The sequence below is a fragment of the Labrus bergylta genome, chromosome 8 (genome assembly GCF_963930695.1).
Source record: "Labrus bergylta chromosome 8, fLabBer1.1, whole genome shotgun sequence".
Lineage (NCBI taxonomy): Eukaryota > Metazoa > Chordata > Actinopteri > Labriformes > Labridae > Labrus > Labrus bergylta.
In genome coordinates, this window is record NC_089202.1 from 11,742,709 (window position 1) to 11,768,279 (window position 25,571).

Sequence of the window (25,571 nt, forward strand, 5' to 3'; positions counted from 1 at the left end):
TGGGCCTGGAGCAGTGTGATTGCCGGCCTGCGGGGTCTGGGGAGTTCGGACAATTGTGCTTCAGCATGGTACTGGGCAATGTGGCCTAATGTTAGTGAGCCCTTAATATTAAATGAAAACAGCTGTGAGTATCCTTGTCTTCAGGTGGCGATATCAAAATGTCCACAGACCTCAACTGTAAGTGCAGACTTTACAAGTTCAGAACTTATTTGACAATACCAGAACAGCTCCCCCTTGTGGAGACTCTGCAGCTTCAAAAAAAGAAAAGAAAAGAGTGACGGTACAGAGGGAATCCTGGGCTAGCTCTAAGAGCTGCTTCGCCTCTAAAATTATTCTCTTTAAGGTACTTTTGCTTAACTTTTAGTTGTTTTTCCCGAGCCAGCTCGTGTGTTCGCCTGTGTAAGCGTGTGTGATTGCATGAGTCAATTGATGCTTTGCAGCGTGAAATTACTCACCGCCCCCGTCCCGCACTGTTAGGTCACCACTGCTATATCACACTGACGCAGGGTTAATGGATAGATCAAAACCGCCACGGAGATTAACCTCCACACATGAGCACATGCATGCATACTTTCATGAGCACAATCACACACACACACAGTCGTGCACACACCTGGAGAGATGATATAGAAGAAGTTTTTGAATTCATCCATCCAGACTTCTGCCAGGCGCCGGTTGTTTTTGTTGATGATCTGTCCTGTTCCCCCAGGGAACGTGTAGGGCGTTGCCTTTCTGAACACGTGACCAACATGAGAGCATGTGACGATCTCTAGAGTCCCACCACACTGCCAGATCTGTGAAGTAAAAGCCTTGTGAAAACACTTGTACTCCATTCTGTCTCGAGTAGACACACTGCCTGACAGTGAACAAGTAGAGGCTGACCAGTGACACAGAATGGCTCTGCCAGTGTTTTGACAGTCTGAATAAGTTTGATTAATCGGCAGTCAGGATGACGCCTGAGAAAGTATTAGTCAAGTCAACAATTTAGTCAGACAAGTCAAACTCACAAGTATAATGAGAATATGTGAGTGTGTGTGGGTTTGTGTTTCAGACACTCCTGAATGCCTGCCAGGCCATGGAAGAATACAGTCATGTCAGTTGGCTGCGGGTACGTTCACTCACTCTGAAAGAGATTTCCAGGTTCTCTCCTCCCCAGATGTCCATGCCTGCGTCATATGTGCCGATCTCCTGGAAATAATCTCTGTCTATGGAGAACAAGCCACCCGCCATGGTGGGAGTTCTGTAGAGAGACAGGAAGTAGATTAAGAGCAGGGTAAATTCAGAGCAAGGTGGATCTGTGCAACTTGATTCACCAAAGGCCAACTTTCTAAAAGGTCAAACAGTATCTAGAATATTGTATTTCACTGCTCTCATCCCCTGTTTATTTGCAGCTTTACTGGTTTTTGATGTTGTCTTTTTGATCTTAATACTCTTTTGGTTGTTCTCCCACTTAGATAATGGTTCCCTCTCTTGAAGAGCCTGATTATTTTCCTCTTTGGTTGTTTTTGCTTTCATTTGGCATCAAAGTTAATTTACCAACATGTAACATTGCAGACAAACTGACAAATTCAGCACATCTGATAGCAAAGAGGTTAAAGGATTTTTCTGGCAGCACTCATAGTACAGTGAGTGTTTTTACTGAACCATTTTTCAAAGGTCATTTGTGATGCTAAATAAATACACTTTACAATGTTTTTCTTACACTAATGTGTCCCTAGTCTGTCCACAAACCCCCAAATTAAGAGAAAGGTCCATCCTCTCTGTCTTTTGCTTACTCCACTTTTCAGAGAATGTGAACTCAAACAGGCCGTTTGCAGATTTTGTCTTGTCACAAAGGGCAGTAACCCCTCCCCCTGGTGGGTGACACTCCCACAGCTAGGTGTTTGTTCTGTCCTCTGAGTCTGCCTTTTCACCATAAACAATTGGGCATGGTGCTAAAAAGCCCAAGCCACCCAAACCCTTCCAGAGGGGCGTGGTCTATTACAGCTCATTTACATTTAAAGCTACAGACACAGAAAAAGCCTGTTCTGAGTAGGGCTGAAATAAAGGGGTTTATATGTATGAATCAATACAGGATCAAAGTGGATATTTGGCTAGAAACTTCACAGACATGTTTTAAGGACCTCTAAGAATGATTTAGTACATTATTTGAAAACAGCTTGTGATGCCCCCCTAACATCCAGTTTAAAATCAGACACAGGGCCAATGAACACCCATGTCAGTCTACACTGGTGTGAGACACATATATGGTTTACTTGAGGGACTTTTATGCTTGAAATACTAAACTTTGTTTAAAATCAAGCCTGGGGACCGCCAATGTGGAGCCTGGCCAGAAAGAAAATGGGTGTTCACCATTCTCAGCCCCATTCTTCCACCATACAATCTGCAGTCAAGCTCAGGTCTGAAACCCCTACATCAGCTGCTAACCGCTCATCCTCAACCCCACCCATCCCCTACAACTATCACCTTTCACACAAATATGTGTAAAAATACCTACTCATCCACAGATACCTATTCATACACCCCCCTCTCATTCTTTCTAGCCAACCTCTTAAATGCCTTCAAATATAAATGACACAAGGTCATTTCACATGTTAACATGTTCAAGTCTCCTTTAGACCTTGGACACATGTTTTCTGTCCATTATATTTCCAGAGACTTTCCAAGTGACCTCAGACTTTTGTTAGTTCAGTAAATTACAGGGTAGACGAGGCGATAACGACCGGTTTAGTAGTCAAGGTTTTTCTTCTGTAGTGACGCTCTATGGGGTTTCGCATATTGTGTCAGGAAATGGTTGGTGGTGAAAACATCAGTGTTAATGGTTACATAATGAATCGATTCTTCACCAAAGGAAAACTCAGTGAACTATATTGAAACCTAAAACATAAGCGTTAACTAAACCTAGTTTTCATGTCATCTCAATAATGTAGAAGCCCTTTGTGGCGGGAGAGGGCTTATGTAAATTAAGTCATTTATGTATAATTGTTCTTAATTCCTGACCTGACACTACAATCCCTTTCTTGTTTATTTAGGCCACTTAGAAGAAACCCTAAGGAGCGTTTTGTTATGCAGAGCTGTGAAAAACAAGTGAAAACAGGGGCACAGTGTTATATAAGATATATTATGTGTGTGACCTTGAATATTGGCATCAACAACGCTTAAAAACAAGAGCAGGAAGAAGAGATGATAGACAGGCACAAATATGTTTCATTCGGGTTCCAGGATCGGGGTCATGAGAAATCATACAACAATATTATACTGAGTCTTACATAAACATCTTGACTCAAGCTACAGAGGAAGTTCAACCTCTTTCTTCAGTGTTTCTGCCTTCACAACATGTTATGACTTTTAAGTGGGATAAATGAAACGCTGCTCAGAGTGCAATTACTCTGTGCACATCAATTGTAAATGCCTATCAGCAACACTGCAGCTCACAGCATATAAGTTATGTTTAACAGCTGACTGACTGAGTTAGTGTGTGTGATTCATGAGATATTTTACTAATGGATTCATTTTGTCCCTGTAGGCAAATTCTCTGCAAATTCTCTTCACTTGACCCAACAGTTAGGTCAGGGTTAACAGTTCGCCAGCAGCCTCAGAGCTGCCGAGGATTAAAGATGCCTCTGAATTTCTCTTACCCCACATCAGCCGATTTTAAAGTTTCATCTCGCTTTATCACGTACCTGACAGGCAGCGTGCGGTCTCCTTTGCGGCGATCCATCTCTCTCTGGGGTACAGGGTACCAACGGAAGTTTAGCTTCCAGTTGAAGCCCCCATATGTCATGTCGGATCCTGCCATGTACTCAAATGTATCATCGCTGATCACATCGATGATGGGGCAAACCACCGTTCTCCTGAAGCAAACACAAATACAGAGAGAAAAACCTCAATTCTCATATATGGGACCATGCTGCACTGTGACTTCTCATCAGCTATCATGTGATCTTTTTACCCCTAGGGTCTGTAGCACATGGTCTAAATAGCATTCAGGGTGTTGTCCCACCCCTGATTTTCTAGTTCAAACAGTGAATGAAGTAAGGCACAGGACACAAATGATTTTTATTAAGTGTCTTATATTTACTATGGTGTGTTTGAGGCTTTGTATAAATGAAAGCAATCAGAATGTAATCTCACAACTGTTGCTTTGCTATTTATTTGGCCATCATTTTTATATACCCCACTTGAGCCCTGGTTATTTGGGAATTTACCCAGGTCGTCAGTGGTTCACTACATTGATTATTTGAACATGGCCAAAGAATTAGTTGTATCAATGTAACATTCTTTGTGAGTACAACAAAGAAATGGAGGCTGTTTATCTTTTTTTTTACCCATTTTTGCTACTGGTTTGTACTTTGTTTATATTCTCTTCTGAGTGGACCCTGGACATTCTGTGGAATGCTTCCCTTTTTATTGTCCCTCATGTGACCCACACAAGCACCAGGGAGAGAGCTGTTCTGTTTTTATGCTCCTAAATTGTGGAACTCACTGCAGAACAGAAAGCTCTCTGGGTGTTTTTTAAAAGTAAACCAAAGATCTACCTTTTTAATCTGGCTTTTCATTAGGAGTGATTTTACTGCCTTTCCTTTTTTCTTAATCATTTTGTTTTTACATTTCTCATGTTTTTTTATCGTCTTTGTCAACTTCTGAACCACGTCTTATTCTGATATTTTTTCCCTGTTTTATACATTTTATTTACTTTATTTCATCTATATCTTTTTAAAAATACATTTGATTCTTTTTATTATTGTATTACTTTCCCTCTCTTTAATTACTGTTCCTTTCTGTCTCTTTTGTGAAGCACTTTGGGCAGCATGTTTTCATTTGAGTTTTTCGTTTGAGTAGTCCTTTTCAGATTGCAGTTCTGCAACAGTGCAGTTAGTTCCGCCGTCAGTACACCAATATTACATTCGCAATGTGTGCAATTTCACATTGCGTTACAGTGTTTGGAACAGTGTGCACGCCTTTTGGTGTGGTTTGGGTTAGTTTGGTTTCAGATGTACAATAAATATTTATCTGAGTGTATGTTTCACTGTGCAGAGAAAGCATGCAGCAGTGAGAGTTTTGCTCTGTCTCAGCCTGTTGGTTGCAGCCCATGCAGGTTTCTATCATTGATCTAGCAAAGTTCCCTGAGGTGAGGAAGGTGTAAGGAGGTAGTTGTGAGTGTGTAGTACCACAACAGCCACACAATGCTGACGGTGGTATATTGATGGAAGGAGATGTGAAACAAAAGCTTGCCATCTCCCAACACCCTTTTCCATCAACAACTCAATTTGATTGCCTATGAAAAATGATATATCACATACGTTAACTGAGGAGTAGGACTGTTTCTGTCTCTGTGTGAAACAAACAGAGGGTAAGTGAGTGATGAACCTGCCTGTGTAGGCGATGATGTATCTTAATATCTGAAAAATTCACTGTTCAAATGGCAGGATTCTGCACATCTTATTTTAATAATATAGGTTTTTGTAGATCATTATAACAACTTTTTCTGCTGCCTTATGATATTAATGCAAAACAAATGCAACTGACCTCAACAGACATTTGCCTTAACACAATCTTTGCACTGAACGTGAAAATGACAACTGCAACACAGAGATACTATCAATGATAGATGGGCCTGCGTGCTTTCACTAGGCCTAAGATAGGGCTCTGTGTGTGTGTGTGTGTGTGTGTGTGTGTGTGTGTGCCTAAGTGAGTACCTGCTTGGGTAAAGCGGTTTACAGAGAATAAGTAAGTAAGCATCAAATTAACACAAGGGCAAGCCCCCTGCAGGTTTAACATAGTTTATCGATTTTTTTTATGCGTGCAATTGGGATGCCTCTTTTGTAGTGTGTGTGTCAGTGTGTCTTACTTGTCTTGCTTTATGCGGGCCAACAGAGGCTCGAGCCACCCTGTAGTGCATTCACAATGAGCATCCAGGAAGGTGATGACCTAGACGCACAGAGAAAACACGAGACAAACCAAACAGTGAACACCATATGGAGATTAGGTCACTGGTCAGTGGGTGTCAAGTATTTGCATATGCACACACACATTTACACATCCAGAAAAACGCACAACACACACACACCTGACCAGTGGAGAGGGATGCTCCCTTGAGGCGAGCACGGATAAGGCCGGAGCGCTGCTCCATCCTCACCACTCTGACAGGAACCTCCAGCCTCCTGACGTACTGCTCCAACGGCCGCTTTAGGAAATCTTAAAGATAAGAGATAATCACATAAATGCAATTAAAGAGCTAAATTAATACACAAGACTGACAGAAACACACAACGAAAGGAGAATTTTAAGCGTCTTCTCCAAAATATTACTTAAAAAGCAAAAGTCATCAAAAGGTAAGTGTGTGTTTGTGTACATGTTTCTTAGCATGCCTTCTTAAATCACACCTGTAGAGAGCTCCCCAAATACACACACACACACACACACACTTTTTGATTTGCAAGACGCCAACCTGAGTGTCCATAGGGTTAAACGGTGCTATTTGGTGGCGGCTTGGGGAGTGTGTGTGTGTGTGTGTGTGGGGGGGGGGGATTGAGGGTAATAACAGAGTGTAATCCCTGCGGCTGGCGAATTAAAGACCTAATCTCCCCCAAACAGGGATTAGCAGCATTGCACAGGGTGGAGTGGCACACACAGCTCATATATGCTGACTGGCTGTTGGGCACTAGAGCCAACACACTCTCATAGACACACACACACTAACCCAGCAAAATCATACAGTAGTAAAAATAGGCTAAGCCTCAAACAAGAGGAACAAACATTGAAGGACTTGTGTGTGTGTTTATATGTGTGTGTGTATATACCTCTCTCGCTCGCATCGTCCACCAGCACAATCTCCTCCAGCAGTGTGTGTGGTGAGCGGTCGATGACGGAGTGGACGGTTCGCAGAAGCGTGCTCCAAGCCTCATTGTGAAAAACAATCACCACGCTGGTACGAGGAAGATTATCTGGGTATAATTTATTCTTGCACCTTCAAAGAAAAAAAAAATCAGAATCAAACACTTGAACGCAAAAACAGGACTTCTATGATAGAAGAGATGCTTCATGCATGTAAGCATGTGGAAGCTAAGTACATTTCATTACCAGAAGAAAAGGAAAACACACTGTCAAACTGCAAGAACATATCACACGGCTCAAGGGGAAGAAATGTGAGAGTTGCATCTTAACCAACACAGACAAAAAGACAACCACATGTGCATGAAGCGAAGTTGTTTGCTTTGAACACCGACAAAACTGAGCTGACAGAGACGGAAAGAGATAAGAGAGAAACACTCGAGTAGAGACAACACAATCCAGCCTCTGTTTGATTGTAGGTGACTGCAACACAGAGAGGCAGAGCTGCAGCTAAAGAGAATCAGCACACAAGAGAGAGCTGAACAAGAGGGAAAATAGCTTGCACTAAAACATCAGCTCAAGCGCATTAGTCAGTCATGGAGTCCCTGCACTAATCAGATCATCATTTATGGCCTCGTGAAAAATCATATTTTTAGCAACTTCCAACAAAGAAACTGAGGGGGAGTAATGAGGGAGCGAAACTGAGCATATATCCCCAAATTTAGATGAAAAAAGTCGATACAGAAATAGCGGGGTCAGCATGATGACAGTTGATTAGTGATGCTAATTAGACTGTGACTCATTATCATAGCCGTGTAGAGCAGCACACACATCGAACTTGCTTATTGAGGGACAGAGGAGAACAGGAGTGAGTGAAGACCAGAGACGATGAATATGAGTGAGGTGATAACTGTGTCACATGCTTATTTATATATTCCGTTTTTAATAATGACACAGGTGGGATTGGATTGTAAGATCATGAAGAAAAATAACATAAATTGTGTTTAAACTCTCTATTCAAACCACATGTATGTCTTTAAGATGCATTTTATGCTTTCCAGGCAGCCACTGATAAAGGATTATTTAATAAGTTGAAGAAAATCAGCCTAACATAGATGTAAAACTTGCTCTATGTAGCTTCTTTAACAAAGTGAATAATCACGACAAATTAATTTCTGGTTATTTTATCCATAATAAAGATTCTTAGGTAATTTTCTAGGAAACAATTTGAGTATTTTAAGATAAATAAAACAACTTTTAATGATACATCCAAACAGGTTCAGAGGATTGAATCCATATTGCAGCTTGCAAAACCTTGTATGGCTCTGGAAAACAAGAACAGGTTTGGCGTTGCATTAAAGACAATGTTTCCATGTGAGAATCTTAAAACAAACGTTTGAAGAAATTTTAGGCAGTTCTATTTTAGCGTTGCAGACGGCACACAAAACTACACCACACATTAACACATGGTACTGAAATATTATATATAAAAGCCCTGTGTCCACCTAGCGTTTTTTTCTGAGTGCCAGCATTTTTTTTTTCAAATTGTGTTCAATGAGTAGAGCAGCAGAAGGACACCTGGACAAAAAGTGCAGCACCCAGAGTCTTTTTTCCGATCAACTTTGCAGAAAGGCGCTGTTGACGTCATTGGCGCTCTTTTCCACATGTATGATATTCCCCGTATTTTTGCCGCCTGCGCCTTGCGTCTTGCATGCACATCCTATTTGCTTCGTGTCTCATAGGGTAAAAGCAATCTCAAATCAAAAACGTGCAGTAAAAAGCAACAGAGCAGTGTGGGTCATACAGCGGCTGATGTCAACAGACTGTTGTCATGGAGACAGGACGGATGTGCAGCACTTTCTTCTCAGTACTCAAACGCTTCATGCTAGCACTCCCAAGCGCACAGCCATTACTTCTGAAAAAAAAAAGAACGCTAGGTGGACACTGGGCCTAAGGGTCACAAGGTCACACAGGCTTAAACCTCTTTCACAGTCATTGAAAAAATTACATTTTAGGGAAACAGCTTTAACAAACAATCTCAATCACTAGGAACAATACACACATTACAGATGGATTGATTTGCACAGCAGATGGCAAACAAAAATGTACTCATCCAATCACAAATGAATGTTAAATGTTACTCACAAATTGCAACAAAAAAAACCCAATTGAAGCAGGGATCCATTTTATTGAAGAACACAAGTTAGAGTCACGTGGAACACTGCTGACTGCTATGATACCTGCATGCAGCGCTCTGACATCAAACTGTGTCAGTATTTTTCTCAAAAGACACTCAGAGAGCGTCTCAAACTTTCATGTAGTATTGACAACAAAACGAAGCAAGCTTGTGACTTCCTTCCTCTGGCAGACTCGGCTGTCACAATAGCCAAAAGGAAAAGGTTCTCTCTTCCTCAGTCGTCAGAGATCCCTCACTCGATGTGATTGAGAATGCAGGAATGCTTCCTCTTTCTCTCTGCTGCTGCTGATTCTGACTGAAGGAATGTATCAGCAGCAGAGGAGAGGAGGTCAAGAATACAGTCCATCCTGCAGCTGCCTCTGAAGCACATTAAATAACACACATAGAGACTCTCAGTGTGTAATATGCATACATGTGCTTGTGTGCGTACATGCGCTTTCTGCAAGGAGGGTGGGTTGATGAGCACACACGATGATTCACTGTGAAAACAGAGACAACCTCTGAGTCTTCCAACTTCTACACACGTCAGTTCGTTTTTCCTCTCTTCTTTGTGTACAACAAACCAACAAAAAAAACAAGAATTTTTAGGCTTCAGACATGATCTGTGCTGTGCAGCTCATGGAAAAACAAGCATGCCTGTGTGTCAACAGAGCCTACATGTGTTGACACATGTTGTGACTATTTGTCACATGATGTGGATTCAAAAAATGAGGGGTGGTTGTGAGTCCTGTGTATCCCAAACAGCCTGGATGCTGCTGGAGAAACATTTGGCAGACGCGAAGCAGCATAATGAGTTACAGGCTGTTTCTCCAGCCAGTGGGTTGTGGGTATAGTAAGGATAGGCGGGCAGACTGGTTCTGATTAAATCACTCTTGCAACATTTAGCTCAAACAAACACGCTAATACACACACATACATAAATCTATATATTTGACTCATTAAAATGTTGCAGTCAGAATCTCAAAGCGGAAAATGTCATGTCTCTGAGAGGTGTGGTCATGGAAAGTCTTTCTATATACTGTGGACCCACCCAACCACATGTACACACACACACACTCAGGCTTGACTGTGATGTCAGAATGAACTATTCTCTCTCTTTTTTTTCCCTTAAAAAACAACATTGCAGATTACAAAGAAAGAAAGAATGTGTGACTTTCCTCTTGAATTTTCAGCTAATGGTGAACCATCATGATTTCATTCAGAATTGTCTCAAACTGCTGATCTACACACATATGTGGACATATCATAAAAATAAACACATACATACATCCACCAACACATTGCCTGGCTTGATATTGACTCTCTCTTATCTCCTAATTGGAAAAGGGGATAGACGGAGAGAAGGCTGAGTGAAAACACACCTAGTAATCAACTCTCGCTCTAAGACTAAACCCCATTTCACGGATCAACGTCCTCTTTCTTTGCTGCCTGTCTGGTGTGCATGTGCGCCTGTCTGTCACTCTTGTGTCTGTCAGTCAGTCTTTCTGTGTACCGCCCAAAAATACCTTCATTACCGATTCATGCGTCTGTTCTTTTACAGAAGCACAGGTAAGGGCTAAGGGGGGATGGGAGGCCAGAGTTGGTTTACATCTGGTTGAACTACTCTTGACATATCTTCAGGGCTGCAGGCTGGATGTGGGACTGTCTTGTGTTCTAACTGCCTCTCTCTGTTACTGTTTGCAAGCGTGACAAACCTGCAGCCTTTGGCACTGACACACACTTTAGTAACACTATACTCCTCATTATGTTAATTGCACATTCAAGGTAGTATTACTGAAGCAAAATAAAAAGGAGGAAGCCAAAAAGCAATCATTAAAACCTCCTTTGTAATCATTACCCTTCGAATTGACTGTAATCTTTGTTTTTTTTTTTTCTTGACTTTCTTCATACTTAAATAAAACTGTAAGCCAGTGAGCTTAAGGCTCTGTACTGCTGAGTCAATGTTTGGCGGCAAGGTCTCATCAAAATGGATTCATTTCTTCCTTAATGTGATGTATTTCCTGTAAAAACGGGACTGACAGGATCAATGTTGATGGTGAGCCAATCAGCTTTTAATCATGACGACAAAGATTTGAAAGGACAGCCAGAGAAGGTTGGATTGTTAAAATCTATTGTTTCTTTACAGCTTTTAGTGACACCCACTAGTGCAGCTTGATGTCACCTCATAAAATCCCTGGTTAGCTGTTTCCCAGTTGTATATGTCCAATTCATAATAGGACTTGGATTAAACAAAATTGCAAATACTTATGTGTTCAATAATGAACGGCGGTGTCACAAAGAGCGCCCAAAGAACGAGGTGATTGTCTACATATGTAATTTATACTATCAACACATACGACAGGATGGGAAAGAAGCCTCTGTACGGCAATATTACAGTGGAAATCCCCTGTTATACACTTTAAATGAACCAATAAACAATGAAAAAAACACAAAGGACAACAGATAAAGACACTGCATTTTTTTTACTGTGGTCAACTCTATGATTCACAGTGGAAAATCCCCACATTCACACAGTGACATCACCAGGCTTAAACTAACAGCTAACACACCAGACCAACGAAAATAAATTAACTAGCAAATGCACCACAGTCTGATTAATCTCTCTTAATACGGTTGATTTACGTTTGATTGGTCTATTTCCCATGTTGCATTGAACAAGAAAAACTATGGAGCTTCTCACAGCTGGAAAAAAAAAATCAAATGAATTGTGTATGACAGTATAGCAGCTATGGGAACATAGCAGAACAACAACAACAACAACAGCAACAGCAACAACACAATAATTAAATCTCTGGGTAGCTGTTTGCTGTCTGAGTTGAGAGTAATTAGGGAAAGTATCATAAAATCACAGCCTCAATGAAATGCATGTCGACTTGCATAATTATTTTCTGTTTGCTTACAATGTTGTAGTATTTTGTAAACTCAGTACAGGAAAGCATATGAGGACAGTTATTACAAAGAACAAACAGAGAGCAATCAGATTGTGCTATGGAATGAGACACACTTATTTCTTTTTCAGGAAGTTCAAGTGCTCATGGATTCTTTCCCTCCACCACACCCCGTCTTATCCAGTGTCTAACTGTTTTAATGACTTCCTCGGGCAAACCTTCCTGTTAAGGATGGTCTTTTGATTTTCGATGAATTGCAACTCTTTTAATATTTCCAACCATTTGTGGTCATTCTTAATGTGTTAGGGTTTTGCAGAACAAAATGCCTGACGTTGTGACTGATTGTGCAGGTTTCTGACCAGACGTCTGGCTTACAGACTATAGATCATCACCAGTTGGAACTATCCCAGAAGTGGACATCAGTGAGAAAAGCTTGATGAGTGCAGTAAGAGTAAGTGACAGGGCAGATAATAGCTGTAGGGAGGCTGCTCACCCTTCCAGTCGGACATCAGGCAGTGACCGATTGAGAGCAATCATCTCGGAGGCCATGAGGTTGAACTGGTTGATCTTAAACATCTCCTTCATCTTCTCCTGGTTCTCTTTAGGAATCACCACAGGCTTCCCCCCCTCACCGGGCCCATCCCGCGGCCTGGCCAGGGCGTCTGCAAGAGACACACAAACATACAAGCCGGTCAACAGATGCTGCTATTTGTCTCTGTGATCACATTTCAATGGTTGGAAAAAGACACTCACCGTCTCTCCCGGGCAGTCCTCTCTCTTTTTTGTCGTCGCACTTGTTGCACTCGCTGAAGTATAGCAGGATGAACATGTCCAGCATCACCCAAACCAGAGAGGTGGCCAACACCACCTTACAGTAGGCGAACCTCCTCATCCTAAAAACGGAGGGACAGACAGAGAGAAGAGGGTAGAAATGTTAAGTCCTGGCTGAGGTGAGGAGTGATGGGATGTCCAGAGGTGCTACAATCCCAGGCCTTCCAAAGCTCTGTAGAGAAGCCCGCACTTAATTTCTTCTCATATCCCCTCTCTTCACACCCCTCAAATCCCAATCATCCTAAAGCTCTGCGCCTGAGTATCTTCTCACTGCCTCCATTCAGTCAGTCTGTCTAACTGACTCTCCTATCTCCCGGCTGTTTATCAGCCCCTCTCCAAATGGTCACCTTCACACTCAGAGAGAGCCTCAAAATCTGCACAGCGCAATGTCAGATTTCAGTATTTTATCACTTCCATACAAAACAAAAACAAAAAACAAAAAGGATATTTATAATTTATGAAGTATCAAATGTGAATTGTTTTTAATTTCAGGAACTATTCCGAGCACTATGAATGAAGACTTGTGTTCTGGAGAGGAAGTTTTATGGCATTCAGGCAATGCTTTAACTGTTTTCAAATTTAAAGTAGAGTAAGATATCTACTGGATCAGAGTTCCTATGCACGGTGCAGAGCAAGCTTATCTACTTTATAAGTTAACATACAGAATCCCTGCATGCAGCGAGACACACACTCAGGTAAGCACATAAATACACACCAACACACACAGCCGAAGGTGGGGGCTGTGAGTGTAATTGCTTTTCTTTGGCAGCGAGAGACAGACACAGCCACATTAAAATTCCACTGCTCCCTTTTCCTTCTCTCCTCCAGCACCATCTATCCTCTCTTTGGCTGATTCTCTGCTTCAGTGATCCCGCAGGTTGCAACAGCACAAGCAGAAGGGAGAAAATTAATTTGGCTTCGGCGCTTTCTCTCTTACCCGTGGGAGGGAAAAAAGGTGTTTGTGCATAGCTAGCGTAGCTTAGCTTAGTGTAGCTTTGCACAACATCCACTGAGGATGGGGAAGTGCAGAGCAGCATTTCTAAAGTCCACCTGATAGGATTCTGGATGCACAAAGTGTGTGCACAGCATAAAACAAAAGTGAAGATCTGTTCTCTCAAAGTTTGTCTTGTCTCAGACTTTTGTGCCTGTGGAGGCCAATAGTTTGAATGCTGTGACAATTTCCTATTTTGAACACTTCTACCCGAGGAAAGACAGGAACCTCATGCATGCACAGTGTGTATTTAATCAGAATTCAACATCAGTATGGTAAACCACAGCTTTAGAGATAATCTGTGTGTGTATAGGATGTATCAGAAACTGTTTTAGAGATGGACTCAACATCATTAAAAAAACAAAAACAACATGCCTCTCTCATGTGTAAGGTAATCAATCATATTTACATTTTTGGACTGAAAGTCACACAAAAGACATCTCGAACAAAACTTGGGCCTTAAATTGGGAAAATAAAATGAGCAATGCTGATGATTTTCTTTACAATTTAAGGTGAAAATAGATCTCACACTTCAAATAGCTTCAAGGTACAACATGTAGAAGTGCATTTTGCATTAGAAAATTTACATTCAAATATCTAAATTAATAAATTTTTTAATTAAAACAAATATTGTATATTTCATTTTGTTGAGTTCTTACATTACCTCAAATATTTCAAACAGTTATCATAGCCAGAGAAATCCTTCATTTTATACTTGTAATGGCACGTGTCTTGTCGTGGCGGCCGCCATGATAGAGCTGACATAACATACACGTGATGTCAAAGACCGCTACATAGGGAAGCGGAAACTGCTACTGAAAGCTGCCGTACTGTAACTGCATGTGCTGCTGTGATAAAAACATCATGTAAATTATACTTTGACACATCTTCAGTAAACATATTCTCTTCCTCAGGTCTGTTTCGCCCGTTCCTCTCGGCTATGGTCAACTCCGAGTTCGTTTTCATCGGGGGTAGGGGGGAGAGAACTCCCATGATTACCCGCCGGCATGGACGTCTTTTTGTTATTGTTTCCATTGACAGCCCCCTGGCGTCGGAAATCACATACTGGTACTTACATACTTAATTCGAGTAACAAATCCTTATTTAAAAAAAAAGAAAATGACATTTATTATCCTTATTTGTAATATTTTCCCTTCATAAAGTAGTCCCTTAATTAACATATAATAATATACATTTTTAACGCTCAGTGTGTTATTTCTGCCACAAGCAGTTTCTAATCAACAAATATATATACATATACTTAAATACATGCTATACCCATAACATATTGCTGTTATTTTCAAGCTCAGGATCCTGTCAGTGTGTACTGGAGGAGACAGATTCTGTGCTGTCTGGACTGTTAACAGCTCAGCGTGTTCACACCCTTGACTGTAGATGTGGTTACACATACAAGTGTTACTCTCAGTGTAGAAAGTGTGGAGAGAGGGCGTATTTGATGGCCGAGTGCTTTGCTGTGTGTTATTTGATACTGTATATAACCTCTGTATTTTCTGTGAGCCACAAAGTATGCAAGTTCAGTACGATTTCAAGGTTCCAACCACATCATCGAAACTCTCAGAGACAAACTGACAGCCAGCTTTGACACAGCCGATAAACCAAAAAAAAACATGAAAGCATGGTATTTTGCTGCAATATTATCATAAGTAGAATTTTTCTGGCTATCCTCAAATAATGAATCAAATTGCTTCTTTTACTGTTTGGATCACTCCCATCGAAATTGTTGAAATTCCAGGATCAGTAGGAAGCCTGAACTTCAGTTCTAGCTCTGCTCTCTGTTTCTGTGACCTCTGCAGGATTGTGCCGGCCTCACTTGACCTCCATGCAGCAACATGACACGATCTCACGGCAGAAACTTGGATGAGACCAATATTTTTACTTTACGTTTCCTCTATCTCTCCCAGAAGAGCCAGGCACATATGCCAAAGTGAAATCAGCACATTCCGGCAGAGACAGACACGGACATGGAAGCACTCTGTCACACAAACACTCACATATACTCTTGCTCACAAAGTTGTGTCGAAAATGCTGTCAGAGAGATGTCATCCTGTTTCCTTGGATGCTATTAGATCTCAGTGAGAGTAAAGAAACAGACAGCTGTGCTCCAAGCAGCAGCAGAAGATTTATATACATGTACATTGACTTAATCCGAGCTCACACACTTTCCTACTGCTGTCTTCCTGCTATACGGCTCTACTCACAGTATTTCTAATCAGGCATGGCAGCGGACACCTCAGGTCTCCTCTGCGCTCACCCTAACAGCCCCGGGTCATCCTTTACTGCTTGTGTAGCATGTGTGTGTAAGTCTTGTTTATGTTAGGCGCTAATGTCTTTGAAGTCTCTTTTAAACAGCCTGGCTCCTGATGACATTAAACAGACTCACAATTCTCCAACCTTCCTTCCCCCTGATCCATTAACATATCACGTTCTCTCCATCCTTCATTTATACCTCCACCCAGGCATCTCGCGCTCTCTTTCTCTCAGCCACACACACCACCACCCCTTCCTCTCCGTCTGTCTGTCCGTCTCTTAGTGATGTAGTCTCCTTTCAAGAGCGGTTGCCATCACTACATCCCTGCGAGAACACAATTTCCCCCTTCACATCCTTCTCTGTGTCTCTCTTCATATCCCCCTCCTCTCCTGTTCTCTACAGGCTTAATCCCCCTTTAGAGATTGCACAACCAGTGTTTCTCACAACCACTTGGAAGAATGTCTGGTCTAAGAGTAACCCAGAGCTTCAAAATGTATATTTGGGAGTGAGGAGTTTCCCTTCAGGGATTAATGTTTATATGTGTGTAAAAGAAAATTAAGAGGAAGGGAGGGAGATATTATTTATACGGGGGAAATTAAAGAAGAGGACTATTTGGTTGCTATTTAAAACAGTTTACGCTGCTAAATCATAAACTATTAACTTAGCTCAATCACAATTAATTCGTCACAAAACCAGCCGCCTTTTTTAACAACTTTTTCCACCATAAACAAACTTGTATATTGTAGATCTTTCATGACAAAACCAGAGATTATGCCATTAAAGTGTTTGATCTGTCTGTGGGTCATGTAGGCTTGATAAAGCTCAACAGTTGCTACAGCAACTCTGATGGTTGTGGTTATCATTTATACATTTGTAATGCCTATCAACTTGAGCAGAGCAAGTCAGACATCAGGGAAGGGGTGTGTGTGTGTGTGTGTGTGGGGGGGGGGGGGTACAGCTAAATGACTGGAGTCCATTTATCTAGGTCTATATCTTGACTAAAAACTGTTCCCATAGCAGGAAGGCAGAGAGACAAGAACTGTCTGGGTAAGAGAGTGTTAAGACCACCCTGTCATTAGTTTAGAGAGAGAGAGAGAGAGAGAGAGAGAGAGAGAGAGAGAGAGAGAGAGAGAGAGAGTCAGAGTAAACTGTCATACTGTCTGTGGATTTATTAAACATCATGCAACTAGTGGATGAATCACTTCAGGTACCCTCTGCTTAAGCTTTATATCAGTGTTTCTCAAATAGGGGTATGCATACATCTAGGGGTACGTGGGAGTACTGCAGGGGGTACGTGACAAATGTCATAAAAAAAAGTTGCATCACAGCGAACTAGTGGTGTGCGAAATAACGATCTTAGATCGTGAAGGATATAAATGTGTTGACAATCTGCAAAAACACGGAGATCGTAGAATGGAGCTAATTTGTTCATTTTATCATGCTGCAGTTTATGCACCTAAACAGACCCGTCTCCCTCTCCCCTTCTGCTGGACGCATTACCCGAAAACAAAACTTAAGAGTTAGCCCGTAAAAAGAACTCCATTGCGGTTATATGCAACTGTTTGAGATACAGGATGCAATAGACAGTTATCTGAAGAGTTTGCAAAGTTAAGGTTTGTACTTCGGGTAGCGACATAACAAACCCCTAACAAGCAACAACATTATTAGTCTGCTGAGAGTCAGACAGAAAGTCTGTGATGGGAGATGTAGGGCATAGTTCAAGTTTATTAAAGCCATTTCAACAACAGTTGATAGGACTTTGTCTTGTAATCCCGTTATTTAAACTGATGCTGCCAAGTGTTTTCTGCTCTCTCTCAGTTTTTAAAGTTATTAACAAGCCTCTCTACTTGAAGCTCATCTGTTGTGATAATGGAAACGAGAATGAAACGGTGGGAGGCGATAATATCAGAGAGGTCTGGACCTCGGTTGTTAAAAAATGTTTGAACAGTCACCTACAAACATTTATTTCCATGCATTAGTATCTATGCATCCTGCTTGAAGTGATGTCAGTCAGTAGCTCTTTCTGATCTCGTTCAATGTGCAGCAGGCAGGTGAGAGTGAGCAACCATGGTGACTGTCTGTCCGTCAATCAACGATGTCCCGCCCCCTCCGTGAATAAAACTCTTAATTCAGTAAAACTTACTTTGAGCATGTGTCACAGAATAAGCACATTTTGGATTATGTTTGAAGTCTACATGTTTTTAAATGCATGCATTACAGTATAAAAAGGTACCTGATGAACCCTAACATAGATTTAAAGACATGAAAGAGCACACAATACTAAATCATTAATTTAAAGTGGTGCATAAAAGCCTACAATTGTACATACAAATTTATCAGAATGCAGGGAAAGACATTTCTGCTGTAAAAATGTTCTGGGGAGATGTACAGCCCCCCCCCAACAAACACAATTTTAAAGACAGTAAACTTATAAGCACAGTATTTGTGCAATTAAAAACAAATCGTGATAAAATTGTGATCGTGATAAGATATTTTTTCCATATTGCCCACCACTAATACATTTTTATGGGATTTACCTCCATGTATTCTGTTCCTCCTGAAGCACTGTTTGTCTTTTGCAGGGTGACATAAGCCAACAGCTTTATGAAGACCACATACATTTGTTTAGTAATGTTCTTTTCCCAAATTATTTCCTGAAAAATGTCTTTGGCTGGATAAGGGGGTACTTGGCTGAAAAGGCAAAAAAAATCTGAAAGGGGGTACACAAGCCCAAACAGTTTGAGAACCCCTGCCTTATATCATAAGAGTTAACACACTTCTGTGAGATAAAACATTAACCTTGGCTTACAGAAAGCTGGTGAGAGAAACACAGAGAAAGAGAAGCTAACAGTTAAAAGAAAGATCACTGCAAAAGTAAAACAAAGACAAATACTCATGCAAGAGTAAAAGTCACAAATGAAATTGATTACCATTTGAAAATCTTGGCACAGGCGCAACGCAGAATTAAACATCTTCAATTGCTCCTGCATTTTCAGCCAAAAATCAATACACATTATTGTCACAAGGGGGGGTTCCCTTGGCGGCTATGGAGAGCCCTGCTGGTTGACTATGCAGCGAACCACAGACATACAGGAAGGCAAACAGTATGTTAAAAAAAAAGTAATACAGCAGACATAAGGGCACACAAACCACAACAACATGCCTCTTAGTATGTGTGACTCCAGTGTGATGCTTCTGTTTAACAACTCAATCACACATTTCTTCTACATTCATTCTACAAACTTTCATCTAACAAACATTGGAAGGTACAGAGTTGAGGCGGGGGCACCACAGTTCGTAAAAAGAAAATGAACAAAACATGTTACAGCTATTTACAGTATTAACACACCATCACAGACCGTGTGTTTATTTACTGTATGTAAACACAAACACATATGATCATATCACAATACTTGCAGACTGATCTGTTTAACATGTCTACTTGCTTGTATGGCCTCAGCTGTATGTGAGCTGCTGTCAGCATTCCCACTCTTACCACCAGTGCTAATGCCGAGCAGACAGGATTTACGAGGCTCTTGCTTCCCAGCAGGGTCTCCCTGCTTACTAGCTATTTTAACAGTCCACCTCTAAGTTATCCCAACACAAAAATGTGGAAAATGTGTCAGACATCACTTTGCTTTTCCTTTTAATTTCAAATCGTCTTACAGTGCCATGAGCAATTGAGAGCAATGTTCTGACTACATCAACTTTATAACCAGCTATTTAAATTGTTAGGTACTCCTTGTACTAGGAAGTACAGTGAGACTGTTGTCATCAGATCAGAGATAAAATGTTTTGCTTTTCTTAGGAGGCAGAACATAATGCTTTTGCATGTTTTAGCTCTACAAATAATACATTATTAACGTACTTGCCCCATATTATTTAAAGCACTTAAATGCATTATTGATCTCCTCACAATTCTTGCATTTGGATATAATGACATATGGAGTTCTACTTTGTTGGTGTACTGCTGCATGATACTTTGTGATTTTTTTATTAGTGTAAACGTACTGTGGATTTTTTGTGATTACATGTTTTATTCATTTCATTGCTCATCTATTTTTTAAATATAATAAAAACTGACAACACACACAAATTCCAACGTGCCTGTATTGTCCTGTAACTGCAAACGGCAATATCTGTTCTATTGTATTCTGGCTCTTATGAAGCTTACTTAACCTGATTCTCCATTACCTGTTCAGACTAAGGGGTCTCTGGTCAGATGTGCAGGTTGCTCCACCTGCAGGGGGGCGGAGCGTCAGAGATCCCACTTCCTCCTTGTCTTGTCACTCAGACATGCTCCTTAAACAAGAAGAAACAGACACAGACTTAAAACACTGTTTAGCCATAGGTGTGAAAAGCCAGCGTGCATGCCAAGCAGTTAAATATAAATTCTTAATCCTCAGGTGAGCTTGACACACACAGAGATTCTAAGTCAGGAAATATCCTAAAGGAGCTTTGTCTTGCTTTCATTCATCTCGGTAAAAGTAGCGTTGGTTTTACCAAATGGCTGGGAAAGGAGACACAGAGTGTGCTGATCACAGCTCGGAGATGTAAAACCACTCAGCACCCACAGGAAGAACTGAGAGACGTTGTCAGTCAACGGCCTCAAACACACTTCCTGGCTCGCACGCACAGTAATAACACTCATCTCTCTCACATAATCACACAGTCAGAGTCACAATGTCACCACGCATGTTTCCAGTTGTCAATCATTTACATTTGTCAGCCCGGCCCTGTATCCGTTTGTGTTTTGATATAAATCAGTCATCCTCCCTTCTTTCACGCAAAACCCAAAGGTCAGACACAGCCAAAGACTCTGCCAGCCTCAGAGAGGGATCAAAAAAGAGTGAGGGAGAAGACAGAGGGATATAGGATGGACAACTGACGGGTTCTCAGAACCGCTCATTTCACTGGATTAAAATGCTATTTTTGAGAAATCTGCAGAGAATGAAGATGAGAGAGAATATGACTCCGTTTTGGCTTGTGTGTGTGTGTGTGTGTGTGTGTGTGTGTGTGTGTGTGTGTGTGTGTGTGTGTGTGTGTGTGTGTGTGTGTGTGTGTGTGTCCTTCAATCTGGTCCTTGGCCTACTTTAAAGCCAAGTCATCATTGGGTCCACTGGGATTTTGTATTGCCAGGCTGTGTATCTGTGTATATGTGTGTGTTTCTGTGTGTGTGTGTGTGTGTGTATTAGGAGATTGTAATACAAGAAGAACCATACCATTAATCTCTTCCTGCCAGCCCACACACTTCTGCATTAGTGAGTGTGAGGAGGCTGTACTGCAGTGCAGGTATGCCTCAGTATGTGAAGGATTCTGGCCACCTAAGGTGTCTCCTTCTGGGTGAGTCATAACTCCTCATTTGCTCTCTTCTTCACTCTTCCTCTCTCCCTCTATCTTTTACACACATGTCAAAAACCTTCTCGCCCGTCTCCTTCCTTTCCCTCCCTTTGTCTCACACACACCTCCTCAAAGTTTGAGTGGTACATAATCCATCTGCAAATTGGAAGCAGGACGAGCGAGAGCTTCTATAAATACTCATGAGATTCCCCTGACAAATCACAAAAGAAACCTACAGAACCACACGCAACACTGCAGTGCAAATAGCAACCCATCTCTGAGTCTGCCTGCAGAGCAAAGTCCTCTTCACTTTCTGCTTTCCAACCAGCTCATGTGGTAGACAATGCATGATTGCCAGATGTTGAGCAGCAAAAACCAACAAGAAAGCAACCACAAAGACACCTGTAATTAAACACATTAAGATAGAGAATGAGATTAAAACTCATAGTTATTGTTGTGCTAATATAACAAAACTGAATTCAAAAGGACATTATATTTCACACGTGTGTTCAACTGGGCTTAACTGTTCTTTACAACCTCAAAGGCTAGTTGTAATACAGAGTGTTGCTGTAAAACAGACCAGCTTTCAACATAAATACACACGCACCTCACAACGTGATGCCTGGGTGGTTGGGCTAACAGATGGACACTTAGTCAGATGTGTAATGCAGAGCAAGTGAGCAGAGATGGACCTGTCCAAACAGTAAGCAGTGTCAGTGGAACATGACAGTATGTAGGCCAACACTGCACTGACTCAAGCTTCGAGAAAAAAATTGATATACTCTGTGTGTTTGTTTGAGCGTATGTCTCATGCCGGTTAAGAGAGTCTGTGTTGTTGTAGCCCAGATACTGTCAAGCTCTCAAAAGAGAAAACATTACAAGAGTCCACACTACGAGATGATCCACATTTTTTACAGCAACAGTTGGTTTTTCAATCCCACTTTCTTTGTAGGAATGGACAGTACTGGGTTAGGGTAATCTGTTGGATTGGCATCAGTACCCATATTGACATCATAAAGCTGAAAAGGTTAAGATTAGGTCTCAGAATTGGTTTTGTGAGTAAAAAAAAAAGTTCTATGAGTGTAACGCCAATTCTTTGCTTCCTAGTGTTTCTTTGAATTCCTCTCCTTTGTACTTTTCTTTGTTCCAGCTGTGACCAGCTGAGAGCCAATAAGACAAGGTATGGGAGCCAAAAGGCTTGGCCCTCATCATCCCACCCTACTGTTGCCCCTATCTTTGTCAAACTTAATACTCCCTAAGTGATTCAGCCAATTCTTTCTCTTCTCCTACACAGGGCTCTTTTCAGTCTGCGTCTACTTATGCTGACATATGTCCAAAAAACACTGTGAGCGAGTCGGACTAACAAATGCAGAGGTAAACTTATGGGATTACTAATGATGAAATCTCGGCTAGTAAGCACATGCCCTTTAGCAGCTAGCAGAGATCACTTAACACACACATATGATAATGTGCATTATGCGTGCTCTTCCAACACAACACCTTGTAGGATGAAGCTGGCATGCTAAAGCGAGGGATCCTGGCCTTTAAAACAGGACTGGAGCCAGACAAGGTGGAGGAGCCCTGAAACAACCTTTGCTCTTAGAGGGTTGTGAGTCCTTAGCCTAAACTAACAGACAGTCAAATCGGTCTTGCACAATTCCCCAAGCTCAGCATGAACAAAGTATGACCAAGCATAGCGAAGCATGAAACCAAACGGTTCCGCTCTCTCTCTCTCTACAGACTGCTGGAGGAAGACACAGAGGAGAGAGATGAGACAGGGTAAAAACAAGAAGAAAAATGTGTCTTTTTCAAAAAAAAATTGTGTGATATCTTGCTCAAAACATAAAGTGTGTGAATTTATTTTATGTGTTTGGTTCCCAGCCAGGGTTTCTACATGCGTAATTTGACTCTGTTTGAAGCATATGTTGGAACAGAGGGTGTCCAAAGAAGACAACAACAAACAGGGCTCTGTCAATCCTGTTCCAACTCCATGCAGGCCCTCTGCCCTGTCACACCCCTCATGACTCTAGTGGTGTGGGAAAGGAAGGCCCAGAGGAGTCTGCTGTGCCTTATGCACGCACAAACACCATGCTAAATAGGGACTAGAGGAAACGTAAGAAAAGATGACAACAACAGTATCACGGGGAAATCTAACTGCAGCTCAACATTTCTGACAGCTTTCCAGGGGAAGCCCAGGGAGCAAAAATAGGAATACCAGGAATAAAGCATGGAGAAAAACAGGTAAGAAGCAGCTGGACATGCCACTGTGTCACACTTTACCTGGATGAAACACAACAGCTTGCTTTACTTTCTATAATAAGGACGTGCTATGGGAGCTGGGGACCTGTCATTTTTTTAGATCTACTGTGTACTCACGGGAGGGTAGGAAGAGGAACAAAGAGGAACCAAGGGAGGACAGAAAAGGACACATGAAAGGACTGAGTTACAGGAAAAAAATATCTGCTTCCTGTTTATGTAGAGAAGGGGGAACACAGTTAACAGGCCTGACAGGGATGCCGTTTTGGAGTCATTTTTTAAATATTTGAAAAGATGCATAACCCTATTTATAGTAGGTTGTATTTTAATTGACCATTTTGATTGTGCTGTATTCTCTGCCTTATTTTAGATTTTAGTTCACAATGACGTTAATCTGCTGCTGCCCTAACACACTCACTCGCACACACACGTACACACAGTCATACCTTTCCTCCCCTGTCTTCTGACTGATTACACAAAACAGATTTCACCCAAAACTCTCCCATCTATCTGTGATCTGTTTTCGTGATATCTGGAGGTGTGTCGTTTGCTCTCTGTTATATATCTCGCAGCTTGTCCCTGCTCTGGCCATCATCCATGGCAACAGGATCAAGCTTAGGTGTGTGCATACCTCCAGCTGTGTGTTCAAATGCTCCAGGCATAATTCTCAACCAAGGTCAGACGGCCTAGCAATTCTTTACAACATGCAATCCCACTCTTGTGTCGGAAGGCAAAGTTTGGCTTTAACCCTTTTAAATGGATGTCTTTTCTAAGGGTGGGACAAAATATCAATATGCCAATATATCGTCCTCCTGACTTGTGTAATTAAATCATTGATGATCCCTGAATATCAAAATATAAGAAAAAGAAAAATAGTGCTCTTAGCAGATTCCCCTCCCTTAGACTCTTAGCGTCACTTCTTCATGAGTCCTAACAGTGGCGCTTTTCACATGAATGAGGGTAACATGAGCGGAAGTTATTGGCCATCAGCACACAGGACCGTGGCAGAAACTGGTATATGCAGACCTGATTAGTAGTAGCACAACTTTATAGAAAGCATTATCTAAATTAACACCTTTTGTAGTTACTAACAAAAAGGTGGAAATGTATGTAGCTGTCACACATACAGTTAAGTGAGCAGGTTAACCTTAAAACATTTTTATTAGCAAGACATATTTCATTACTATCATCAGTAATCGTGATCTTTAAGCTTTTAGATTCTTGGGATAAGACGGATTTGAAGATACCTCAAGAAATGATACACAATAGGCAAAATCTAATATAGGCATCAGCTGACCATCTATACTGCATATTTCTGTGATAAAAAAAAAATATTCTGGAGAACAAAGGCTGTTTGTATCTGCTTACACTGCAAAAACATTGGATATCCTTTTTCCTACAAAGCAGAGTAAGGGCTTTTAACATAACCCAGATTCAATAGGCATAGAGTCATGATGACATCTGTGACAGACATCTGCAGACCCCAACCTATAAAATCTGTGAGCTGAGCCTGTTGAGTCATAGTGGGTGTGTAAAATATCCATCTACAGCCTTCAACAAAAAGCTTGTCTAAAGTTCTTTCTCATGAGTCAATGATATTTTAAATCTAACTGTTCAAACATCACATTAAAAGCCATTTGTCAACAAAAACAAATGTCAATTTAGGCTGCAGCCATCATGTGACCTTCCTGTCTGTTTGTATTCTTGGTCCTCATTAATCCTGCTATTTACAGAGAAATATTAAGTAGTTTGATCTATGAATGTAGGTTTATTTCCAAACGTGAGTTTTTAAATTGCCAAACAAGCACTGAGCAGGTTCTACACATTTGATCCTACTCAAACGAAAGCCATGATACGTCAATTAAGCAGCACCTCCATAAAGTCAATAGCTCCACCCCAGTCTGAAGGACTTCAAGCATGGATGGCTTTCAAGTTTCAACTTTTAACAAAGGCAAAACCAAGTGG

General features: G+C 41.3%; 1 protein-coding gene across 2 annotated transcripts in view; it reads right to left on the bottom strand.

The window, feature by feature from the left end:
* Positions 1 to 25,571, bottom strand: part of galnt1 (UDP-N-acetyl-alpha-D-galactosamine:polypeptide N-acetylgalactosaminyltransferase 1) — a 42,148-nt gene that overhangs the window by 5,992 nt on the left and 10,585 nt on the right. For both annotated transcript variants that reach the window (XM_065958131.1, XM_020651916.3), the window contains exons 2-10: positions 20,205 to 20,312; positions 12,673 to 12,812; positions 12,413 to 12,581; positions 6,804 to 6,970; positions 6,071 to 6,198; positions 5,852 to 5,931; positions 3,684 to 3,854; positions 1,123 to 1,240; positions 614 to 794 (exon numbers count right to left, since the gene is read on the bottom strand). In XM_065958131.1, coding sequence (XP_065814203.1) covers positions 614 to 794; positions 1,123 to 1,240; positions 3,684 to 3,854; positions 5,852 to 5,931; positions 6,071 to 6,198; positions 6,804 to 6,970; positions 12,413 to 12,581; positions 12,673 to 12,811 — 1,153 coding nt within the window. In that variant the 5' untranslated portion in view covers position 12,812; positions 20,205 to 20,312. The remainder of the gene's footprint in view (positions 1 to 613; positions 795 to 1,122; positions 1,241 to 3,683; positions 3,855 to 5,851; positions 5,932 to 6,070; positions 6,199 to 6,803; positions 6,971 to 12,412; positions 12,582 to 12,672; positions 12,813 to 20,204; positions 20,313 to 25,571) is intronic.